This window comes from Aquarana catesbeiana, linkage group LG10, assembly GCF_042186555.1.
Source record: "Aquarana catesbeiana isolate 2022-GZ linkage group LG10, ASM4218655v1, whole genome shotgun sequence".
Classification (NCBI taxonomy): Eukaryota; Metazoa; Chordata; class Amphibia; order Anura; family Ranidae; genus Aquarana; species Aquarana catesbeiana.
In genome coordinates, this window is record NC_133333.1 from 15,923,227 (window position 1) to 15,943,864 (window position 20,638).

General features: G+C 45.4%; 1 protein-coding gene across 1 annotated transcript; it reads right to left on the reverse strand.

Moving 5' to 3' along the window:
• Window positions 1-907: 907 nt before the first annotated feature.
• On the reverse strand, window positions 908-17,042 carry LOC141109802 (trypsin-like). Its single transcript, XM_073601073.1, has 5 exons — window positions 16,595-17,042; window positions 15,033-15,189; window positions 11,240-11,493; window positions 6,210-6,349; window positions 908-1,171 (listed from the first exon to the last, which is right to left on the reverse strand). The coding sequence occupies exons 1-5, from the start codon at window positions 16,632-16,634 to the stop codon at window positions 989-991; spliced, it is 774 nt and encodes a 257-aa protein (XP_073457174.1). The 5' UTR covers window positions 16,635-17,042; the 3' UTR covers window positions 908-988.
• Window positions 17,043-20,638: the final 3,596 nt, after the last annotated feature.

Sequence of the window (20,638 nt, forward strand, 5' to 3'; positions counted from 1 at the left end):
TATACTCATGTCAAGCACTTTTCTGCAGCAGAGAATGACATTTTCCCAACCGACTTTGGGGCCCCGGATCTCGGGGTCACTTGTTGCTAAGAACCCCATTTTGGAACTAGCACTAGAACATATCCAAAGCTGGGGTTCCTAGCACCAAGTGGCCCCGAGATACGGGGCCCCAAAGTCGGTTCGGAAAATGTCATTCTCTGCTGCAGAAAAGTGCTTGACATTTTCTGAACCAATTTTGGGGCCCCGTATCTCTTGGCCACTTGGCTCTAGGAACCCCAGCTTTGGATATGTTGTAGTGCTAGTTCCACTGGGTTTGGGCACACCAAATTTGGGGTTCCTAGCTCCAAGTGGCCCCGAGATACGGGGCCCCAAAGTCGGCCAACTGTGTCCATCTGCAGCAATGTCATTTCGGGACCCTTTGGGTCCAGAGACCCCAAATTTTGGCTGCAGCTAGGGGGCATCTAGGAACCCTTAACTACCGAGTTTGAAGTTCTGGGGACCTATGGCTGCAAATGGGCACAGTGAGGCTGCAAATGGGCACAGTGAGGCTGCAAATGGCATTGTTGACCCTCTTTTCCACTTACAGTAGCTGCGCATTTCTCACCCTAGGCTTATACTCGAGTCAATAAGTTTTCCCAGTTTTTTGTGGTAAAATTAGGTGCCAGCTTATATTTGGGTCAGCTTATACTCGAGTATATACGGTGTATATATATATATATATATATATATATATATATATAATTTTTTTTTTGTCTGGAGCTCAGCTTTAAGTTTAAGCTAGTTAGTGGCATTGATAATGTTGAGGAGGAAGTACAAGTCAAATAATATGGCTGGGCACCCACTAATTTTTCGTTTTTATAACTATTTTCTTTATTTATAACAATTTACATTTGGTAGTTCACCAGACAAGGACCAAAGATGTTTTATGACGTTTATTTTCCAATAGACTTTGCAATCTATTATTAACTCCTCTTAATAGCTTTCCATACTAGCGAGCTACTTCCAGGCAGATTTCCGGGGGCTCGTTCTCTATTATATCAATAATCCAGTTGATGTAATTAAACACTTTGGTGTAGACTCCCGGCTTGTTTGGCAGTGCACATATAGGGTCTCCCCAAGATGTGATTCCTTGTAAGATTAAGTCGCATGACAGGGGACCTCCGGAATCACCCTACAAAGAAACAAAATACATGAGGAACAACAGCAAATGTTGGCAACAAAGGATCACCTGAGATAATATGGGATCTATTTGGTTGGAATCGCTGGCCTTGAAGTAAAAATGCAGAAGCCTTAACCACCCCCTGCTCTTTCCAAATTGGAACGATTTGACTGGAGTTCAGCTTGGAGGAATGTTTTCATTTTTCTATTGTAACCCACAAGCTTGGCTATTGTTTTTTTTTTTTTTTTTGGAAGAGAGTGAGGGAGCCATCCCGCTTCAAACTGTTGTAGTAATCTTGGCTGTGTGAGTGTTTGTAACTTAAACACCCATCAGCTTTTTTTGACCCACCTGTTGCAACAGATCTATTAGGAAGCTTCACTCTACTTGTTAAAAAAAACAGGGAGGGGGAGGCGCAGACCTGAGTGTAGTATTGTGGCTTGTGTGGTGGCCTGCGCTGCCGCCCCTGACTCATCATGGTGGGAGCCGCAATGCGCACTGCGGGGCGTCCCTCCCTCCGCCCCATGTGAGGTTCGGGGGGCGGAGGCCCAGTCACTGCGCATCGACGTCATGCATTGCGTGCTGGATGTGCGGAGTCCCTCTGGGCGCTGCTTCCCCGGCAGGCATCTTTTGATGTCCACGAGGCCTGAGCTTTGACTGTGTTGGCGCTGGTGCCGGATGGTTATCCACCCGGGTACTGGCGCCTCCCTCTCCTTACGGCACTCGTGCGTGTGACGTTGGGGGTGGTCCAACGACAGCGCGTGACTACTTATGGGTGGCCGCACTGGTGGGACTGGGACACTCAGGGCTCTCATACACAATAGATCCTCTGTTTATCCTGGATCAAGACCCATTTCCTCCTTTTCTCAGCACCAGGTAATTCCCTACACACAGTAGTCACTCTGTTTTTTTGGTTCCTTTCCATATTACTTTTTCCCCTCACGTGTCTTGGTGGCAACCTCTCATCATGGCTGTCCACCCTCACTCCTGTCCATTTACCTGCACTAGCCACCCCTTTTCTCCCCACTCCACCCCCCTTACCTGCACCAGTTTCACCATTTAGCACTGTCCTCACTGTCATTACATTCCCCTTCACATAGTTTCTATATACACACACACTTATTTGGTCAATTCACTAAATTTGCTATCACATACTGTATTTATTGGCGTATAACACTTATTTTTTCACCATGAAAATCGGGTGCAAATAGCGTGTGCGTGTTATACGCCAGTACTTCAATTTTAGCTGCCTCGGAGGGGACAGGGAGGGGGCGGGACGAGCGCCGTCAGATTACATACAGTGAGAATCTCCTGTTTACTTGGCATCCTCTGTAAAAGGAAGTCCCGTCTCCTGGGCCCCCATTGGACTGGTGTTCTGTCTATCATAGGAGATTCTCACTGTATGTAATCTGTCGGTGCTCGTCCCACCCCCCCTCCCTTTCCCCTCTAGGCTGTAGATGGGCATCGATCAGACAGCACTGATGGCATTGGTAAGGCTGTTGCATTGAAGGCATTGGTGAGGCTGCTGCATTGATGGCAATGGTGAGGCTGCAGATGGGCATTGATCAGGCTGCATTGATGGCACTGGTGAGCCTGCAGATGGGCACTGACCCTTATTTTGTTTCAAAGTTCCTTATTTAAAATGTAAGATGTTTTCCTGAAACTTCCCTTTTAAAATGAATGTGCGTGTTATACCCCTGTGCATGTTATACGCCGATAAATACAGTATTCACTTTAGGAGCCTCTGTGTGCCTGGGTCCTCCCGGGTTGCTGCCTGTGATGTGTGCCACCACTGGATGTGCCCCCTAAGTTCCCAATCCTGGTGCTTTTTGGGTAGCCAGTGATCTCTGACATCACATCTATGACTGCATACACACTTGTAAGTGATTTATAGATGGGTATCCCTAATCTTCCTCCCCCTCTATTGATACAAGATATTTAATTAGATATTATTCCCTACTTTCAGATAAACCACGTGCTTGCTCCTGATGAGTGGCACCATGCCGCAAATCACGTTGAGCTACCAGATGCCGTGTATCCCAGTATTTCAGTCTTAATACTATATGCCATTCACCTACACCACTATTAGGGACGAGTCCGAGTCGAACACAAGTTCGACTCGAACATCGGGTGTTTGCCTGTTCGTCAAATAGCGAACAATTTGGGGTGTTCGCGGCAAATTCGAAAGCTGCGGAACACCCTTTAAAAGTCTATGGGAGAAATCAAAAGTGCTAATTTTAAAGGCTTGGTATTGTCATAAAAAGTGTTTGGGGACCAGGGTCCTGCCCCAGGGGACATGTATCAATGCAAAAAAAAGTTTTAAAAACGGACGTGTCCATAGTATGCCTGAAAAGTGGCACATTTTTCCCATGTTTAGAACAGTCCAAGAGCAAAATGACATTTCTAAAGTGAAAAAAGTTATTTAAAAGTACTACGGCGGGTGTCTCCCATGGAGGCGGGTCGGTCGCAGCTTTTTTTTTTCCGGTCTGTCGGCGGAGCAAGAGAAGAAGATGAATGGACTTTGTGGGACATTTTTATTTTTTTATTTTTTAATAAAGGACTTGTCCCAAGCCATGTCTTGTCATTTGTACCATTTTGACACTTTTTTGTGAAATGGTAGGGGTACATTTGTACCCCGTTACCATTTCACACAGGGGGGAGTCCCGGGATCTGGGGGTCCCCTTGTTAAAGGGGGCTTCCAGATTCCGATAAGTCCCCTGCCCGCAGACCCCCACAACCACCGGGCAAGGGTTGTGGGGATGAGGCCCTTGTCCCCATCAACATGGGGACATGGAGCTTTGGGGGGCTACCCCAAAGCACCCTCCCCATGTTGAGGGCATGTGGCCTGGTATGCTTCAGGAGGGGGGGCACTCTCTCGTCCCCCCCTCTTTTCCTGCGGCCTGCCAGGTTGCGTGCTCAGATAAGGGTCTGGTATGGATTTGTTATAATTTTTTTTTTTTATTTAGGCGCGGGGTTCTTCTGGTCTGGTATGGATTTTGAGGGGGACCCCCATGCCATTTTTTAAAAAATTTTGGTGTGGGGTTCCTCTTAATATCCATACCAGACCTGAAGGGCCTGGTAATGGACTGGGGGGATTGCATGCCATCTTTTTCAATGACTTCTTTTATCTGTATTGCCAGAACCGACAATTCATTATAGCCGCAAGTACTTTTAAATGTCTTTTTTTCCTTTAGAAATGTCATTTTGTGCAGGGACTGTTATAAACACGGGAAAAATGTGCCACTTTACAGGCATACTATAGACACCCCCCAGGTACGAAATTTAAAGGAATATTTCACTTTTAGTGTTTCACTTTAAGCATTATTAAAATCACAGCTCCTAAAAAAATGGCCGTTTTTGAAACATTTTTTTTTGCATTGATACATGTCCCCTGGGGCAGGACCCAGGTCCCCAAAAGCTTATTATGACAATAACTTACATATAAGCCTTTAAAATTAGCACTTTTGATTATTCATGTTCGTGTCCCGGTGTTTAACGGTGTTCGCGTGTTCGAACAAATTTTTTGCCTGTGTTCTGTCCACCAGATGTCTTGCTGATTATTTGTACCTTATTTGTACCTGTGTTGTTAAATTTAAATGCAAAATGTGTAATTTACTTAAGACAATCATATGTGGTGTCCAGGCTCCATCTAGCATTCCTTTTTGGTATTGCTGCAGTTCTGTTTATTTGTTTTAATGTATGTGTAATTAAGGAAGTTGTCGGCAAGCAGGGAATTCTGGGTAGAATCTTAACAGGAAGTGAACCAGCCACCATTCTGTTTAACACATTGCAGGAAGCAAGACATGTCTTTCTCAGTCTATCGTCATCACCCCTTAGAGAACTTAAAATGTAAGTTTTTATTATCTCATCTTCTACTGTATATCGTTGTTTCTGCAATGTGTGCTGTATTGTACGCAATATTGTACTTATTGAAGTCTGTTTCTGTTTTTGTAGTTTCACCTGGCTTGTTCTAATAAAACTGAGATCAAAGAAATATGGTATCTGAAGTTATTGGGATAAGCAGGTTTAGCTATCTGTCCCAGAGACAGAACAGCCTGTTCGCATGTTCTGCTGCGAACCGAACCGGAGGGTGTTCAGTTCATCCCTAACCACTATACCTTGTGACAGGATCAGGAAGGTCATAGGCCATGCAGTCATTACCTTGTGGTATATGTGTACCCCATTATGACCATTGGTGGACGCTGTAATTTTATTATGGTATTCATTTATAACCATGTTATTATCAGTTACCACTGTTGTAGAAATCAACACTGTGAATAGTATGTGTTCTATATATATGGAATAAATGTATGTAATCATGTATTTACAGATTATTAAACTTCTTAATATCCACCATTGTATTCTATTCAACCCCGTGCTTCACTCAAAGTCCCACCCTTTTGCTCTCAATTTCTCATATTGACAGGGATGGAGGTGCATGACCTCACCAGATCATGGCCTCATTAAAAGTCCCAACATTCCCCATTCCCCTAATTTTTTACAACAAATAGAGGTGAAAAAAATAATTAAAAATCTGCCCAGCCAGCAGTTCACTCAATTAATTTGGACAATTTGTTTTTTTCAGGGTTCAGAACATTTTCTTTTCATAAATTAAAAAAAACAGTTGCTCCAACCCTAGAAAGAGACAAGCTCTGCACACCAGAGATGAGGTTGATGCTTCAATAGCTTGAGAGCTACAATCGTGTTGACCTCCTATAACAATCATGCCCTCAGCCCATTTAGGAAACCCCTTTAGTAATGCACATGGCTGCAGTAGCAACTTGGCAAGTTAGTTGCACATAAACCTCAATATTCCCAAGCACAGATAACACAGAGTCCAGGTTTATGTTTTCTAAAGTTAGCCCTTTTTTGCGGCCACCATGTGGCCTCCACCCAGAGCTAAGGAGCTAATGAGCTGTAAAAAATATGGCAGAGGACCAGCAGACTCATGCCCATCTTACGGTTAGGATACCATATATGTAACCCATATGTCTGGTGTGCTGTGCTGGTATCTTTAGGAGGTGGGCCATGTTTCTTTTTCAATTTCAAAAACCTGACAAGAGTCTTCCCCGCCTTCAAGGTTTCCAGCACACAGCATGTTGTCCGTTATTGAATCATTTTCATAAAATCCCTGGCAGTCACTTGCAGGCACTGTGGTGACGTTCAGGCACATAAGGACATCCGTATACATCTCTGAGAAACACAGAATTCATATATTTATAAAGTATTTATAGACTCAGCTTTGGACATTGTTGAAAGGAAAAACGTCACAGGGCCACTGCTAATTGGTGAAAGTCTGCATCTTGTCTGCATCTTGGCCAATTGAATATGGAACTTTCACACTATCATTCATCATCAAATAATTGGGCAATTCAGCAGTTGGGCCTAGAGGGTTACCATTAGGGATGAGCCGAACACCCCCCTGTTCGGTTCGCACCAGAACATGCGAACAGGAAAAAAATTCGTTCGAACACGCGAACACCGTTAAAGTCTATGGGACACGAACATGAATAATCAAAAGTGCTAATTTTAAAGGCTAATATGCAAGTTATTGTCAATAAAAGTGTTTGGGGACCTGGGTCCTGCCCCAGGGGACATGGATCAATGCAAAAAAAAGTTTTAAAAACGGCCGTTTTTTCAGGAGCAGTGATTTTAAAAATGCTTAAAGTCAAACAATAAAAGTGTAATATCCCTTTAAATTTCATACCTGGGGGGTGTCTATAGTATGCCTGTAAAGGGGCGCATGTTTCCCGTGTTTAGAACAGTCTGACAGCAAAATGACATTTTGAAGGAAAAAACTCATTTAAAACTACCGCGGCTATTGCATTGCCGACAATACACATAGAAGTTCATTGATAAAAACGGCATGGGAATTCCCCACAGGGCAACCCCGAACCAAAATTAAAAAAAAAAAATGATGTGGGGGTCCCCCTAAATTCCATACAAGGCCCTTCAGGTCTGGTATGGATATTAAGGGGAACCCCAGCCAAAATTTAAAAAAAAAATTGACGTGGGGTTCCCCCTAAATTCCATACCAGACCCTTCAGGTCTGGTATGGATTTTAAGGGGAACCCCGCGCCAAAAAAAAAAAAAAAAAACGGCGTGGGGTCCCCCTAAAAATCCATACCAGACCCTTATCCGAGCACGCAACCTGGCAGGCCGCAGGAAAAGAGGGGGGGACGAGAGTGCGGCCCCCCCCCCCTCCTGAACCGTACCAGGCCACATGCCCTCAACATTGGGAGGGTGCTTTGGGGTAGCCCCCCAAAGCACCTTGTCCCCATGTTGATGAAGACAAGGGCCTCATCCTCACAACCGTGGCCGGTGGTTGTGGGGGTCTGCGGGCGGGGGGCTTATCGGAATCTGGAAGCCCCCTTTACCAAGGGGACCCCCAGATCCCGGCCCCCCCCCTGTGTGAAATGGTAAGGGGTTACTTACCCCTACCATTTCACTAAAAAACTGTCAAAAATGTTAAAAATGACAAGAGACAGTTTTTGACAATTCCTTTATTTAAATGCTTCTTCTTTCTTCCTTCATCTTCTTCTTCTTCTGGTTCTTCTGGCTCTTCTGGTTCTTCCTCCGGCGTTCTCGTCCAGCATCTCCTCCGCGGCGTCTTCTATCTTCTTCTCCTCGGGCCGCTCCGCACCCATGGCATGAGGGGAGGCTCCCGCTCTTCTCTTCATCTTCTTCTTCATCTTCATCTTCTTCTTCATCTTCTTCTTCTTCTTCTCTTCTTCATCTCTTCTTCCTTCTTCATTTCTTCTGCGGGCCGCTCCGCATCCATGCATGGAGGGAGGCTCCCGCTGTGTGACGGCGTCTCTTCGTCTGACGGTTCTTAAATAACGGGGGGCGGGGCCATCCGGTGACCCCGCCCCCCCCTCTGACGCACGGTGAATTGACGGGACTTCCCTGTGACGTCACGGGGAATGCCACAGGGAAGTCCCGTCATGTCCCGTGCGTCAGAGGGGGGCGGGGTCACCGGGTGGCCCCGCCCCCCGTTATTTAAGAACCGTCAGACGAAGAGACGCCGTCACACAGCGGGAGCCTCCCTCCATGCATGGATGCGGAGCGGCCCGCAGAAGAAATGAAGAAGGAAGAAGAGATGAAGAAGAGAAGAAGAAGAAGAAGATGAAGAAGAAGATGAAGATGAAGAAGAAGATGAAGAGAAGAGCGGGAGCCTCCCCCCCATGCCATGGGTGCGGAGCGGCCCGAGGAGAAGAAGATAGAAGACGCCGCGGAGGAGATGCTGGACGAGAACGCCGGAGGAAGAACCAGAAGAGCCAGAAGAACCAGAAGAAGAAGAAGATGAAGGAAGAAAGAAGAAGCATTTAAATAAAGGAATTGTCAAAAACTGTCTCTTGTCATTTTTAACATTTTTGACAGTTTTTTAGTGAAATGGTAGGGGTAAGTAACCCCTTACCATTTCACACAGGGGGGGGGCCGGGATCTGGGGGTCCCCTTGGTAAAGGGGGCTTCCAGATTCCGATAAGCCCCCCGCCCGCAGACCCCCACAACCACCGGCCACGGTTGTGGGGATGAGGCCCTTGTCTTCATCAACATGGGGACAAGGTGCTTTGGGGGGCTACCCCAAAGCACCCTCCCAATGTTGAGGGCATGTGGCCTGGTACGGTTCAGGAGGGGGGGGGGGCCGCACTCTCGTCCCCCCCTCTTTTCCTGCGGCCTGCCAGGTTGCGTGCTCGGATAAGGGTCTGGTATGGATTTTTAGGGGGACCCCACGCCGTTTTTTTTTTTTTTTTTTTGGCGCGGGGTTCCCCTTAAAATCCATACCAGACCTGAAGGGTCTGGTATGGAATTTAGGGGGAACCCCACGTCAATTTTTTTTTAAAATTTTGGCTGGGGTTCCCCTTAATATCCATACCAGACCCGAAGGGCCTTGTATGGAATTTAGGGGGACCCCCACATCATTTTTTTTTTTTAATTTTGGTTCGGGGTTGCCCTGTGGGGAATTCCCATGCCGTTTTTATCAATGAACTTCTATGTGTATTGTCGGCAATGCAATAGCCGCGGTAGTTTTAAATGAGTTTTTTCCTTCAAAATGTCATTTTGCTGTCAGACTGTTCTAAACACGGGAAACATGCGCCCCTTTACAGGCATACTATAGACACCCCCCAGGTACGAAATTTAAAGGGATATTACACTTTTATTGTTTGACTTTAAGCATTAATAAAATCACTGCTCCTGAAAAAACGTCCGTTTTTAAAACTTTTTTTTGCATTGATCCATGTCCCCTGGGGCAGGACCCAGGTCCCCAAACACTTTTTATGACAATAACTTGCATATAAGCCTTTAAAATTAGCACTTTTGATTTCTCCCATAGACTTTTAAAGGGTGTTCCGCGGCATTCGAATTTGCCGCGAACACCCCAAATTGTTCGCTGTTCGGCGAACTTGCGAACAGCCAATGTTCGAGTAGAACATGAGTTCGACTCGAACTCGAAGCTCATCCCTAGTTACCATACTCCCTTTTTTTGCCTTGTCTAAACACAGTATAAATTGAAATATGCTACAATGACTCAACCTGAACCCAAGGGATTAGAAGGTGGTTGGCCAGAATTTATGATGAAGATGGAAAGATCCGTAAGGAAAAATAGAAAATGGATTTGAAAATGTCTGAGCTCGGTATCTACTGTACAATTATGTACCCAATATTACCATTATCACCAGGGCCGTCTTTAACGCAGGGCAAATGGGGGAACCTGCCTCGGGCCCAATCTTTGTTGGGGGGGGCCCAAAGCATTGAGCCCGCAATCTCTTATTGTCTCCTGTAGCATGTCCGCAATCTCTGATTGTTACCTGTAGCATGTCCGCAGTCTCTGTCACCTGTAGCATGTCCGCAGTCTCCTACTGTCACCTGTAGCATGTCCGCAGTCTATGACTGTCACCTGTAGCATGTCTGCAGTCTCTGATTGTCATCTGTAGCATGTCCGCAATCTCTGATTGTCACCTGTAGCATGTCCGCAGTCTCTGATTGTCACCTGTAGTATGTCCGCAGTCTCTGACTGTCACCTATAGAATATTCGCAATCTCTGATTGCCACTTGTAGCATGTCCGCAGTCTCTTATTGTCACCTGTAGTATGTCCGCAGTCTCTGATTGTCGCCTGTAGCATGTCCGCAGTCTCTGACTGTCACCTGTAGCATGTCCACAGTCTCTGACTGTCACCTGTAGCATGTCCGCAGTCTCTGACTGTCACCTGTAGCATGTCCACAGTCTCTGACTGTCACCTGTAGAATGTCCGCAATCTCTGATTGTCACCTGTAGCATGTCCGCACTCTCTGATTGTCACCTGTAGCATGTCCGCAGTATCTGACTGTCACCTGTAGCATGTCTGCAGTCTTTGATTGTCACCCGTAGCATGTCCACAGTCTCTGGTCATCTCATGCAGTATATTTGCAGTCTCTGATGCTCTTTTGCAGTATATTTGCAGTTTCTGATCATCTCCTGTAGTATTTGTATTAATGTGCCACTTTACTTGCTCAATTATTTGGGATTGCTCCACTTCTCAGTGAGTGGTAATAATGTGCATTAACCTGTAGCAACCAATCAGTGAACAGTAGTAATCTGCTGTAATCTCTAGCAACCAATCAGAGAGTGGTAATGATGTGCTGTAACCCATAGCAACCAATCAGTGAGTACTAATAATGTGCAGTAACCTCTAGCAATCAATCAGAAAGCAGAAATTATGTGTTGTAACCTCTAGCAACTAGCCAGTGAGCGGTAAGGATAGGCTGTAACCTCTGGCAACCAATTGCAACCGCTGCGTGATCTTCTGCAGTAAACTGATTCTGTGTCCACTTGCTATTTTTTGTATGTCTCAGAATGGGGGGGCCCAAAAATTTTTTTGCCCAGGGCCTAATCAATGTTAAAGATGGCCCTGAATATCACTAGCAATTCTGTTTTATTTTAAAGTCTCACTTTATGCAAACTCCAAAATCAGCTGGAGAAGAGCTAAGAATCACGGTGAGGGGAACTCATTTTACTCCCTAGGGACAAAAGAAGGCCCAAACCCAACAGGTTGAAAATTCACTTTTAGATCAAGTGATCTTTTACTCTATCAAACAGATTACCTCCTGGAGAAATGGTGGATCCCCATCCTGAAATGTTACAAATGGTGTTGTCTGCCACTGGCTCAGTGGGTAAGGTGATAAGTTTTACATAGTCATTAATCACGACTGGTGAATTCATTTTCAGGAGCATAATATCATTGTCGTACGTGATGCTGTTAAAGCTGGGGTGGATACACATCTTAACAGCATGTCGCCACTGTTCAGTTCCTTCATGGACCATGCGATTATGATCCCCCAGGCATATCTGAATATTCCTAATAAGCCAAAGTCATATGTCAGTCAAGTTGTGTCTGAAATTTGTTAGAAAATATTAACTCTGAGTATTAACCTATGTAGAAGTTTTCAGTCACAGAATTAAAAAAGGAGCTTAGCATGACTTTCTCCTGTAACAGGAAAGTCTATTATTTTCAATAAAATATTGTACATTTTAACCATGTTCCTCAATCTGCCATCTTCAAAAAATGCTGATTCTGTAGCAAACAAATATACACTGCTCCCAAATCCTTAAAGTGATTGTAAAGTTTCGTTTTTATCTTTTTTTTAACCAGTTATCCCAACTGGCCGTCATATGGCGTCCTTCAGGATAACAGCCGCCGTGCGCCCCCGCGTGGGGGCGCGCATCGCTGTGATCGGTGGTGCGGTGTGTCAGTCTGACACACCGCTACACTGATCTCAGTAAACAGCCGCCAACAGAGGCTCTTTACCACGTGACCAGCCGTGTCCAATCTGATCACAGTATAAACAGAAAGAGCCGGTGATCGGCTTTTCCTCACTCGCGTTTGACAGACGCAAGTAGAGGAGAGCCGATCGGAGGCTCTTCTGACAGGGGGGGTCTTTGCTGATTGTTTATCAGCCCAGCCCCCCTCGGTTGCCCACCCAGGACCACCATCATGCCTCCCAGGACGAACAGGGAAGGGGGCAACATGTGGATGGCCAGGTATGTACCCCATGGCCATCCACATATGAAAAAATATGCACAATAGATGCCAATCAGTGCCCACAAATGGGCACTGACTGGCAACATTATGGTCCAGATAAAACAAGTGATTTCCAGCAATGCCACCCATCAGTGTCATCAGTGCAACCCATCAGTGTCATCAGTGCCACCCATCAGTCTCCACCCATGCCCATCAGTGCCCACCTATCAGTGACAATCAGTGCCCATCTGTGCCACCTATCAGTGCCACCCACAAGTACCCATCAGTGCCACCCATAAGTACCCATTAGTGCCACCTACGAGTGCCCATCAGTGCCGCATATCAGTGCCGCCTATCAGTGCCCATCAGTGCTGCCTATCAGTGCCCATCATCAGTGCCACCTCATCAGTGCCACCTCATCGGTGTCTATCAGTGCAGCCATATCAGTGCCCATCATTGAAGAAGAAAACTTACTTAGTTACAAAAAAATTTAACAGAAACAAAGAAAAACTTTATTTTTTTCAAAATTTTCAGTCTTTTTTTATGTCTTGCACAAAAAGTAAAAATCGCAGAGGTGATCAAATACCACCAAAAGAAAGCTCTATTTGTGGGAACAAAATGATAAAAAATTTGTTTGGGTACAGTGCAGCATGGCCGCGCAATTGTCATTCAAATTGCGACAGCGCTGAAAGCTGAAAATTGGCTTGGGCGGGAAGGTGCGTAAGTGCCTGGTATTGAAGTGGTTAAATAACAAACATGTTATATTTACCTGCTCTGTGCAAGGGTTTTGCACAGAGCGGCCCCGGTCCTCCTTTTCTGGGGTCCCCCCCAGCGGCGCTCCTGACCCCTCCTCTTCATCGAGTGCTCCCACGGAGAGCCACAGACAGCAGGACTCAGCCCCACCCCCGGCTCCCATGTTACTGGATTGGATTGACAGCAGCGGGAGCCAGTGCTGCTATCAATCTATCCAATGAGAATCCGAGACAGCGGCTGGAGCTGCTGGGCTTGTCCTCGATGCTGGAACGATCAGGTTAAGGTAAGAAAAAGGATGGCTCTGGGGAGCTGCAGCACAGAAGTTTTTTTCACTTTAATGCATATGCATTAAGGTAAAACACCTTGAGACTTTACAACTCCATTAAGCTGACCATAGATGGTTCTAATCTTGGCTGGTTCAGCAGAGACTGGCCTCGATTTGATCCACCTGTGGGCAGGCTGATTGTACCCAAGTCAATCCATTAATGGACTTGGGTACAACCAGCACGTTGGATGTCCAGCATGCGATTATTGCCAGCGGCTATATCTGCTAGCAATTGTGTTCTCCTGGCAGGGATACCTCTCTGCATCCTCTCCTCTCCTCCCCCCCCCCCCTTGGTCGCAGGAAAGGAAATTGCATTATCTATTGCCTGCTTTACTACTGGTCCCCCCACCCCCTGTAGACTTTGTGTCAATTCCAAGCAAGAACTCATCCTATGCCCCAAATTGCAAGTCTAAAAAATGCAGGTGGATTTCTTGTTAAAAAAAAATGCATCACAAAAAGCAATTTGAGTCTACACCAGAATTGGAGGTCTGGTCAGTAAAATTTGTTTACAAAAGAGATCCAGATCTCATTGTATGTCCAAAAATGTACCCCCTTACGTTAGGTGCCCCCATTACTGGGCCCCCCCTACATAAGGTGTCCCCATCCGAGTGCCCCTTTCAATCAGGTATCCCCATAGGAGTGCCCCCTTACATCAGGTGTCCCAATCAGAGTTCCCTCTTCTATCAGGGGTCCCCATTAGAGTACCCCCTTACATCAGGTGCCCCATCATGATTTGGAGGTCTGGGCAGTAAAATTTGCTTACAAAAGCGATCCAAATCTCATTGTATGTCCAAAAAATGTACCCCCTTACATTGGGTGCCCCCATTAGTGGGCCCCCCTACATCAGGTGTCCCCATCCGAGTGCCTCTTTCCATCAGGTATCCCCATAGGAGTGCCCCCTTACATCAGGTGTCCCAGAGTTCCCTCTTCCATCAGGTGTCCCCATTAGAGTACCACCTTACATCAGGTGCCCCATCATGATGCACCCTTACATCAGGTGTCCCCTTAGTGATGCCCCTTATATCAGGTGTCCTCATCATGATGCTCTCTTACATCAGAGGCCCCACTGCCTTAGGTGTCCCCATCAAAGTGTCCCTTTACATTAGGTGTTCTTATCCCTTACATCATATGTCCAACTCGGAGTGTCTCCTTTTATCAAGTGTCCCCTTCAGAATGGCCTTATACATCATGTCATTGGTTGTTAGGAAGTTGATGGTTCCAGCAATGAATGACTACAGAGGAGGGGGGGACTGGCTGGCTGACAGCCCAAATAGGACAATCTCTCGATCCAGGTCCAGACTGCAGTCCATCATTTAGTGGTGGCTGGTCTAGAAAAGCATGAAGCCCTACCTGAGACAACCTCCTCTGATGCGTTTCACCAAAAGACCCAGCTTAATGTTAACGATTTTGTGTACTTAGAATTTTGAACCTGTCCTGGATTTTTATTATTTTTTCAAAAGGGGGGGGGGTGATAGAACCTCTGTAGGGTTTTACTGCTGTCTGTGTCACCCATTGTGAAGATTTTATCTTTCTTTCTATTCTAGGAAGCACCAGTACTTGGAATCAGAGAGTCCCCGTATAAGATCACAAAAGGTGTTTTGATTGTTGTCAGGCATCATTCCACCCTTACTTCCCTTTTCAAGACTAGGGGGTGGAAACTTCTCCAAAGGGGACACAGGTAAAATAAAAATCTGCAAGAAGTTGTAACCCTTTTTCACTCTATTTAAAACGAGAACATTGTTTGAGCAGATTCCTTATTCACATTTTAGACAAAAAAAGAAGCGCATTGAATACTTACGACATTTTGCAGTGAGCTGCCGTCAGTATCCAAGTCTCATTTATAAGGATCCCGCCACAGATAAACTTATCAAAGTAATACAAAGCCGCCTGCCATGGCTCAGAGTGCGGAACACATTCTTCTCCTCCTATGATCCGTCCAATAGAGGAGGATTCAACTGGAGGAAATAGAACTATAAAAGGAAAAGGCTCAAAAACAATGCTGGGTAACTAATCAGGAATCTACCACAAATAAATGGAACTGAGGACTATGAAAATATAAAGCTGTACTGACTTTAAAATATTTTTTTTCTACAAAATCACTCCTTCCTTCCATTTCCTTTCTTTTAATTTTCCTTCTTTTCCTTCCTCCCTTCCGTCCTCCCATCCATTTCATTCCTGTTCCTTCCTTCCCCTCTTTCTTTCTTTCTTCCACCTTATCTTTCCTTTGAGCCTTCCTTTCTTTCTCCCCCCTCTTTCTTCTTTTATATATCTTTCTTCACCCCAGGTCTGTTCCTCCTTGCTCCTCTTTCCTTTTCCTCCTTTTCTTTGCTTTTCCTCTCTGCCTTCCTTTCTCCCCTTCTTTCTTTCTTTCTTTCTTTCTTCCTTCCTCCTTTCCCTTCCTTCATTTTTTCTCCTTTATCTTTCCTCCTTTCCTTTCTCTTCATTTCATTTTATTCCTCTTCCTTCCTCCTCATTTTCTTTTCCTCCTCCTTTCCTTTTCATTATTCCTTTCCTACTTCCTTCTTTTTGTCCTTCTTTCCTTCCTTTTGTTATTGGTTCCTAGTGTTCTTCCTTCCTTCCTTCCTTCCTTCCTTCCTTCCTTCCTTCCTTCCTTCCTTCCTTCCTTCCTTCCTTCCTTCCTTCCTTCCTTCCTTCCTTCCATTTCAGTCCTGTTCCTTCCTTCCCCTCTTTCTTTCTTTCTTCCGCCTTATCTTTCCTTTGAGCCTTCCTTTCTTTCTCCCCCTCGTTCTTCTTTTCTCCAGCTTTCTTTACCCCAGGTCTTCCTTCCTTCCTTCCTTCCTTCCTTCCTTCCTTCCTTCCTTCCTTCCATCCATTTCAATCCTGTTCCTCCCTGCTCCTCTTTATTTTCCCTCCTTTTCTTTGCTTTGCCTCCCTGCCTTCCTTTCTCCCCTTCTTTCTTTCTTTCTTTCTTTCTTTCTTTCTTTCTTTCTTTCTTTCTTTCTTTCTTTCTTTCTTTCTTTCTTTCTTTCTTTCTTTCTTCCTCCTTTCCCTTCCTTCATTTTTTCTTCTTTCTCTTTCCTCCTTTCCTTTCTCTTCCTTCAATTTTATTCCTCTTCCTTCCTTCTCATTTTCTTTTTTTCCTTTTCATTATCCCTTTCCTATAGCCTTCTTTTTGTCCTCCCTTCCTCCCTTCCTTCCTTCCTTCCTTCCTTCCTTCCTTCCTTCCTTCCTTCCTTCCTTCTCCTTTCTATTGTGTCCCTTTCAATCTTTCATTCCTTCCTTTTCTTCCCCCCTTTCTTAACAGTCACATGTCATCCCAGTTGGTACACCTGGTCTGTCTATAGAGGGCCCCCTCACTGCCCAGGTTGGAAGCCCCTTAGACATTTAATTCCCTCTCACCTGCCGTCCCCAGCAGTGTGGCCAGCAGAAGCACAAGCATTTTCTCTCCTGATGTTTAGAGCAATTCTGTACAGACCATGCTACTTAACCAACTCTTAGATTACTCCATGAATTATTAACATGATAGAATATGAGGTTTGGAAGCACCCACTGGTAGTGGGAGCATTAACTGTGCCAAAACCCCATCAGCCCCCATGACAAATCTACATTGTAAAATGTGAGTGGGAGCTATGTAATTTTAAGCCCCTGAGCAATACAAGAAGTTGGCCGGTAGCCTGCCACCAGTGTACACACCTGGATGAAATACTATTTGTATCCGGAGTTGCCCTTTAATTTTGCAAACCACATATCTAGAGACAACACCTCCCGCTGTATCACTAAGTCCTGAACACACACCTGGGGAATTAATGGATCAGCTAGCCAGGTTTTCCCACCTGCTGCTTTCCCAGGGTCTGGTAAACAGGAGTGTGACCACGTTCAAGGTCCCAGGATAGAGAGTTGGCACAAGAACAAGGTTCGGTGTACACAGAGCCCAGCTATATACAGGTGGGATGGAAGAGAGTGTCACATTACATAATCCGAGACTTGTCCTTCTAAACAGGAAACAATTGATCAAGCAAACAACACTTCACATACGTCAACATTGACTTTAACATAATCCTGTCCTTGACGTAGCTATTCTTTTCAACTTGAGTGTCTTCATGAATACATTCCTGCCATGGCACAATACACAGCAACAGTATACATTTTTAACAAAGCTGTACCTTTTATCCTTAAAGTGATTGTAAAGGATCGTCTTTTTTTTTTTTTTTTTTTAAATAACAAACATGTCATACTTACCTCCACTGTGCAGCCCCGAACATCCTCTTCTGGAGTCCCTCAGAGGCTCTCCCGGCTCCTCCCCGCATCAGATAACCCCCTAGAAGAAGCGCTCTGCCGAGGGGGTTACCTTGAGCGTGCGCTCCCGAGTCCAGCGTTTGCGTCCATAGACACGAATTCCGGACTCGGCCCCGCCCCCCCCCCCTGGCGCCCGCGTCATTTGGATTTGATTTACCCCTGTGTTCATCACTTTTTTGTATCTTTTTGTTGAATGTGTTAAGCCGCGTACACACGAGCCGAATGTCCGACAGAAAAAGTCCGACGGAAGCTTTTCATCGTCTTTTCCGATCGTGTGTAGGCCTCATCTGACTTTTTTTTTTTTTAATTCTGACGGACCTAGAAATGGAACATGTTCTAAATATTTCAGACGGAACCAATTCCTATCGGGAAAACCGCTCATCTGTATGCTGTTCTGACGGACCAAAAACGACGTATGCTCTGAAGCAAGTACGAGACGGAAGCTATTGGCTACTGGCTATTGAACTTCCCTTTTAAAGTCCCATCGTAATTGTTGTATGTCACCGAGTTCTTGACGGTCGGACTTTGGTTTGACCGTGTGTAGGCAAGGCCGCTTGAATGGAATTCCGTCAGAGTTCCGTCGGAGAAACCTTCAGAGTTTATTCCGACGGCAAAACCGGTCGTGTGTACGCGGCATTGTCACAGTGTGATTAGTAGGGTGTGGGTCCTCAGGCATTCCCTGAAAGTTTTGGGAGGGGGTGGACATGGCCTTCTGGCTTGGCTGGCCCTCTCTCATGGGGCTTACCTTTGGGGGAGCCCCACCGAGTACTTGGGTGGGTCTCTTTCTGCACACCCTCCAGAGAAAGGGGATCCGTCTGGTTTCGGCCAGATGGGCCCAGTGAGTACCTCAGTCCCCGTCTGGAGCCTAACGCCCCGGGGGATCAGGGTAAGGTCCTTCCTAGGGAATTGCATGTTTTGTGTCACTCTTTATGTGTGTGCACTTTTTTTGGGACCGGGTGGAGTTTTTGGGTGTGTTTCACACGCCACAGGCTTTTTAAAATTTAAAAAAAAAATGGATTTGATTGACAGCAGTGGGAGCCAATGGCTGTGCTGCTATCAATCTATCCAATCAAGAGCCGGGACCCCGCGGAAAGAGGAACAGATGAAGGGGCTCAGTAAAACAAGGGGCTGGTGGGCCGGCGACTGCCAGGTGTTAAGGATGCATTAAGGTGAAAAAACACGAGGGTTTACAACCCCTTTAAAAAGCCATTGCTATGCTGCAGTCAGTGACTTTGCCTAGGCTTAGATGATGTCATCATCTGATGACATCATCTCAGCAGGCTGTAACCAGTCTCCTATACCCTCATGATCACTCAGACGGTAACTTTTTTGTTGCAAATACTATTTTGTACAGCAGTAATGAGATACAGAAAGCGAAAGAGCCCTGTATGGTAGAGAGGGTTTGCTAATGATAACATATATGATATTGTTAGAATACAAGAAGATGAGAGCAGGTGATCCTGATAGGACTTGGATCACCTGTTGGTGGCACTGTGCTTCCCAGAGCGAAAGGTTGTAGTTCTGGTGTCCGCAGCGGGTATCTCCCAGCAGATTCCAGCAATCAGTCTCTACCTGATGGTGGCTGATGGGAAGTTATTTAGTCGTTCCTCTACTTTTACACTTCGCTTCAGTGTTTTGCTTTTGCTAGCCAGATACTACTTGCCATTTATCCTGCTCATGATCTTGCTCTTGCCCTGCATCCTGTACCCTGTGCCCTGATGCCTTATATCTACCCCCCCCCCCCTTGTTCCTGATCCTGGTCCTTGTTCTCTCCTCCTCCTTGCATCTCTGGTATTACCCTGTTTAATTGTGTCCCCCATTTTTGAACATATTGTATATATACCATAGTTAGCTTTCTTAGTTAGGCTTCCTCTAACTTTTTAGCCTCGTACACATGATCAGATTGTTGGCCAACAAAACTGTGGACTTTTGTCCGAAGGGCGTCGGCCCCAACTTGTCTTGCATACAAATGGCAAGGACTTGTTGGCCAACAAATACGAACATAGTGACGTACTACATTGTTTTTCAGCTCTTTAGCGCCACCCATTGGGCTCCTTCTGCTAATTTCATGTTAGTAGAAGTTTGGTGAGTGTTGATTCACGCTTTTAATTTCACGCTTTTCATTTCGCACTTTTCATTTCGTGCTTTTCAGTTCATTTCTGAACAGCCGATCGTCAACCAGCCATGTTGCGGAATCGGAGGAGATAACATGTTATTTATTATTGGCCTTGGAATTATTGCTTTGACATTATTTTTTTGGTTGAATAATAATGATTTGATTTGGTATATTTTCTATATTTTTGGATGCATAGAATGCACTTTTTGGTTAAGTTCTATTGGCAGATAGCATGTCTAATTTTATTTGTTTTCTTTTTTTTTAATGCACAATAAAAAAATTGTGTAGAATAATACTTGGCTATGTGTTTTACTTCAAATGACAGTTTGGGAGTCGGCAGTTACATTTAATAAACTGCAATGTAAAATTGACAAGGGACACCAACATAGTTGTATCTATGATCTTAAAGCGGAGTTCCACCCAAAAGTGGAACTTCCGCTCATCGGATTCCTCCCCCCCTCCAGTGTCACAGTTGGCACCTTTCAGGGGGGAGGGGGGTGCAGATACCTGTCTTTACTGTACAGTTCTTACAGTAAAAGAACCCTCTACGTAGTTTAAGGTTAAACCTCTTTTCTTCTAATTTTAATGAGTGGCCGCGAGTCTTGTTAAACTCTCTTCTGCGAAAAAGTTTTATCCCTATTGTGGAGTCACCATACGGTGTTTGTATATTGAAATCATATCCCCTCTCAAGCGTCTCTTCTCCAGAGAGAATAAGTTCAGTGCTCGCAACCTTTCCTCATAGCTAAGATCCTCCAGACCCTCTATTAGCTTTGTTGCCCTTCTTTGTACTCGCTCCATTTCCAGTACATCCTTCCTGAGGACTGGTGCCCAGAACTGGACAGCATACTCTAGGTGCGGCCGGACCAGAGTCTTGTAGAGCGGGAGAATTATCGTTTTATCTCTGGATCGAGACTCATCAGACCAGGTAACGCTGTTCCAATCTTCTATTGTCTAATTTTGGTGAGCCTATGCGAATTGTCCTGTCTGACCTCCAAGGAGGGAGGAGGGGTGCCTTTTCTGATCTTCATGGA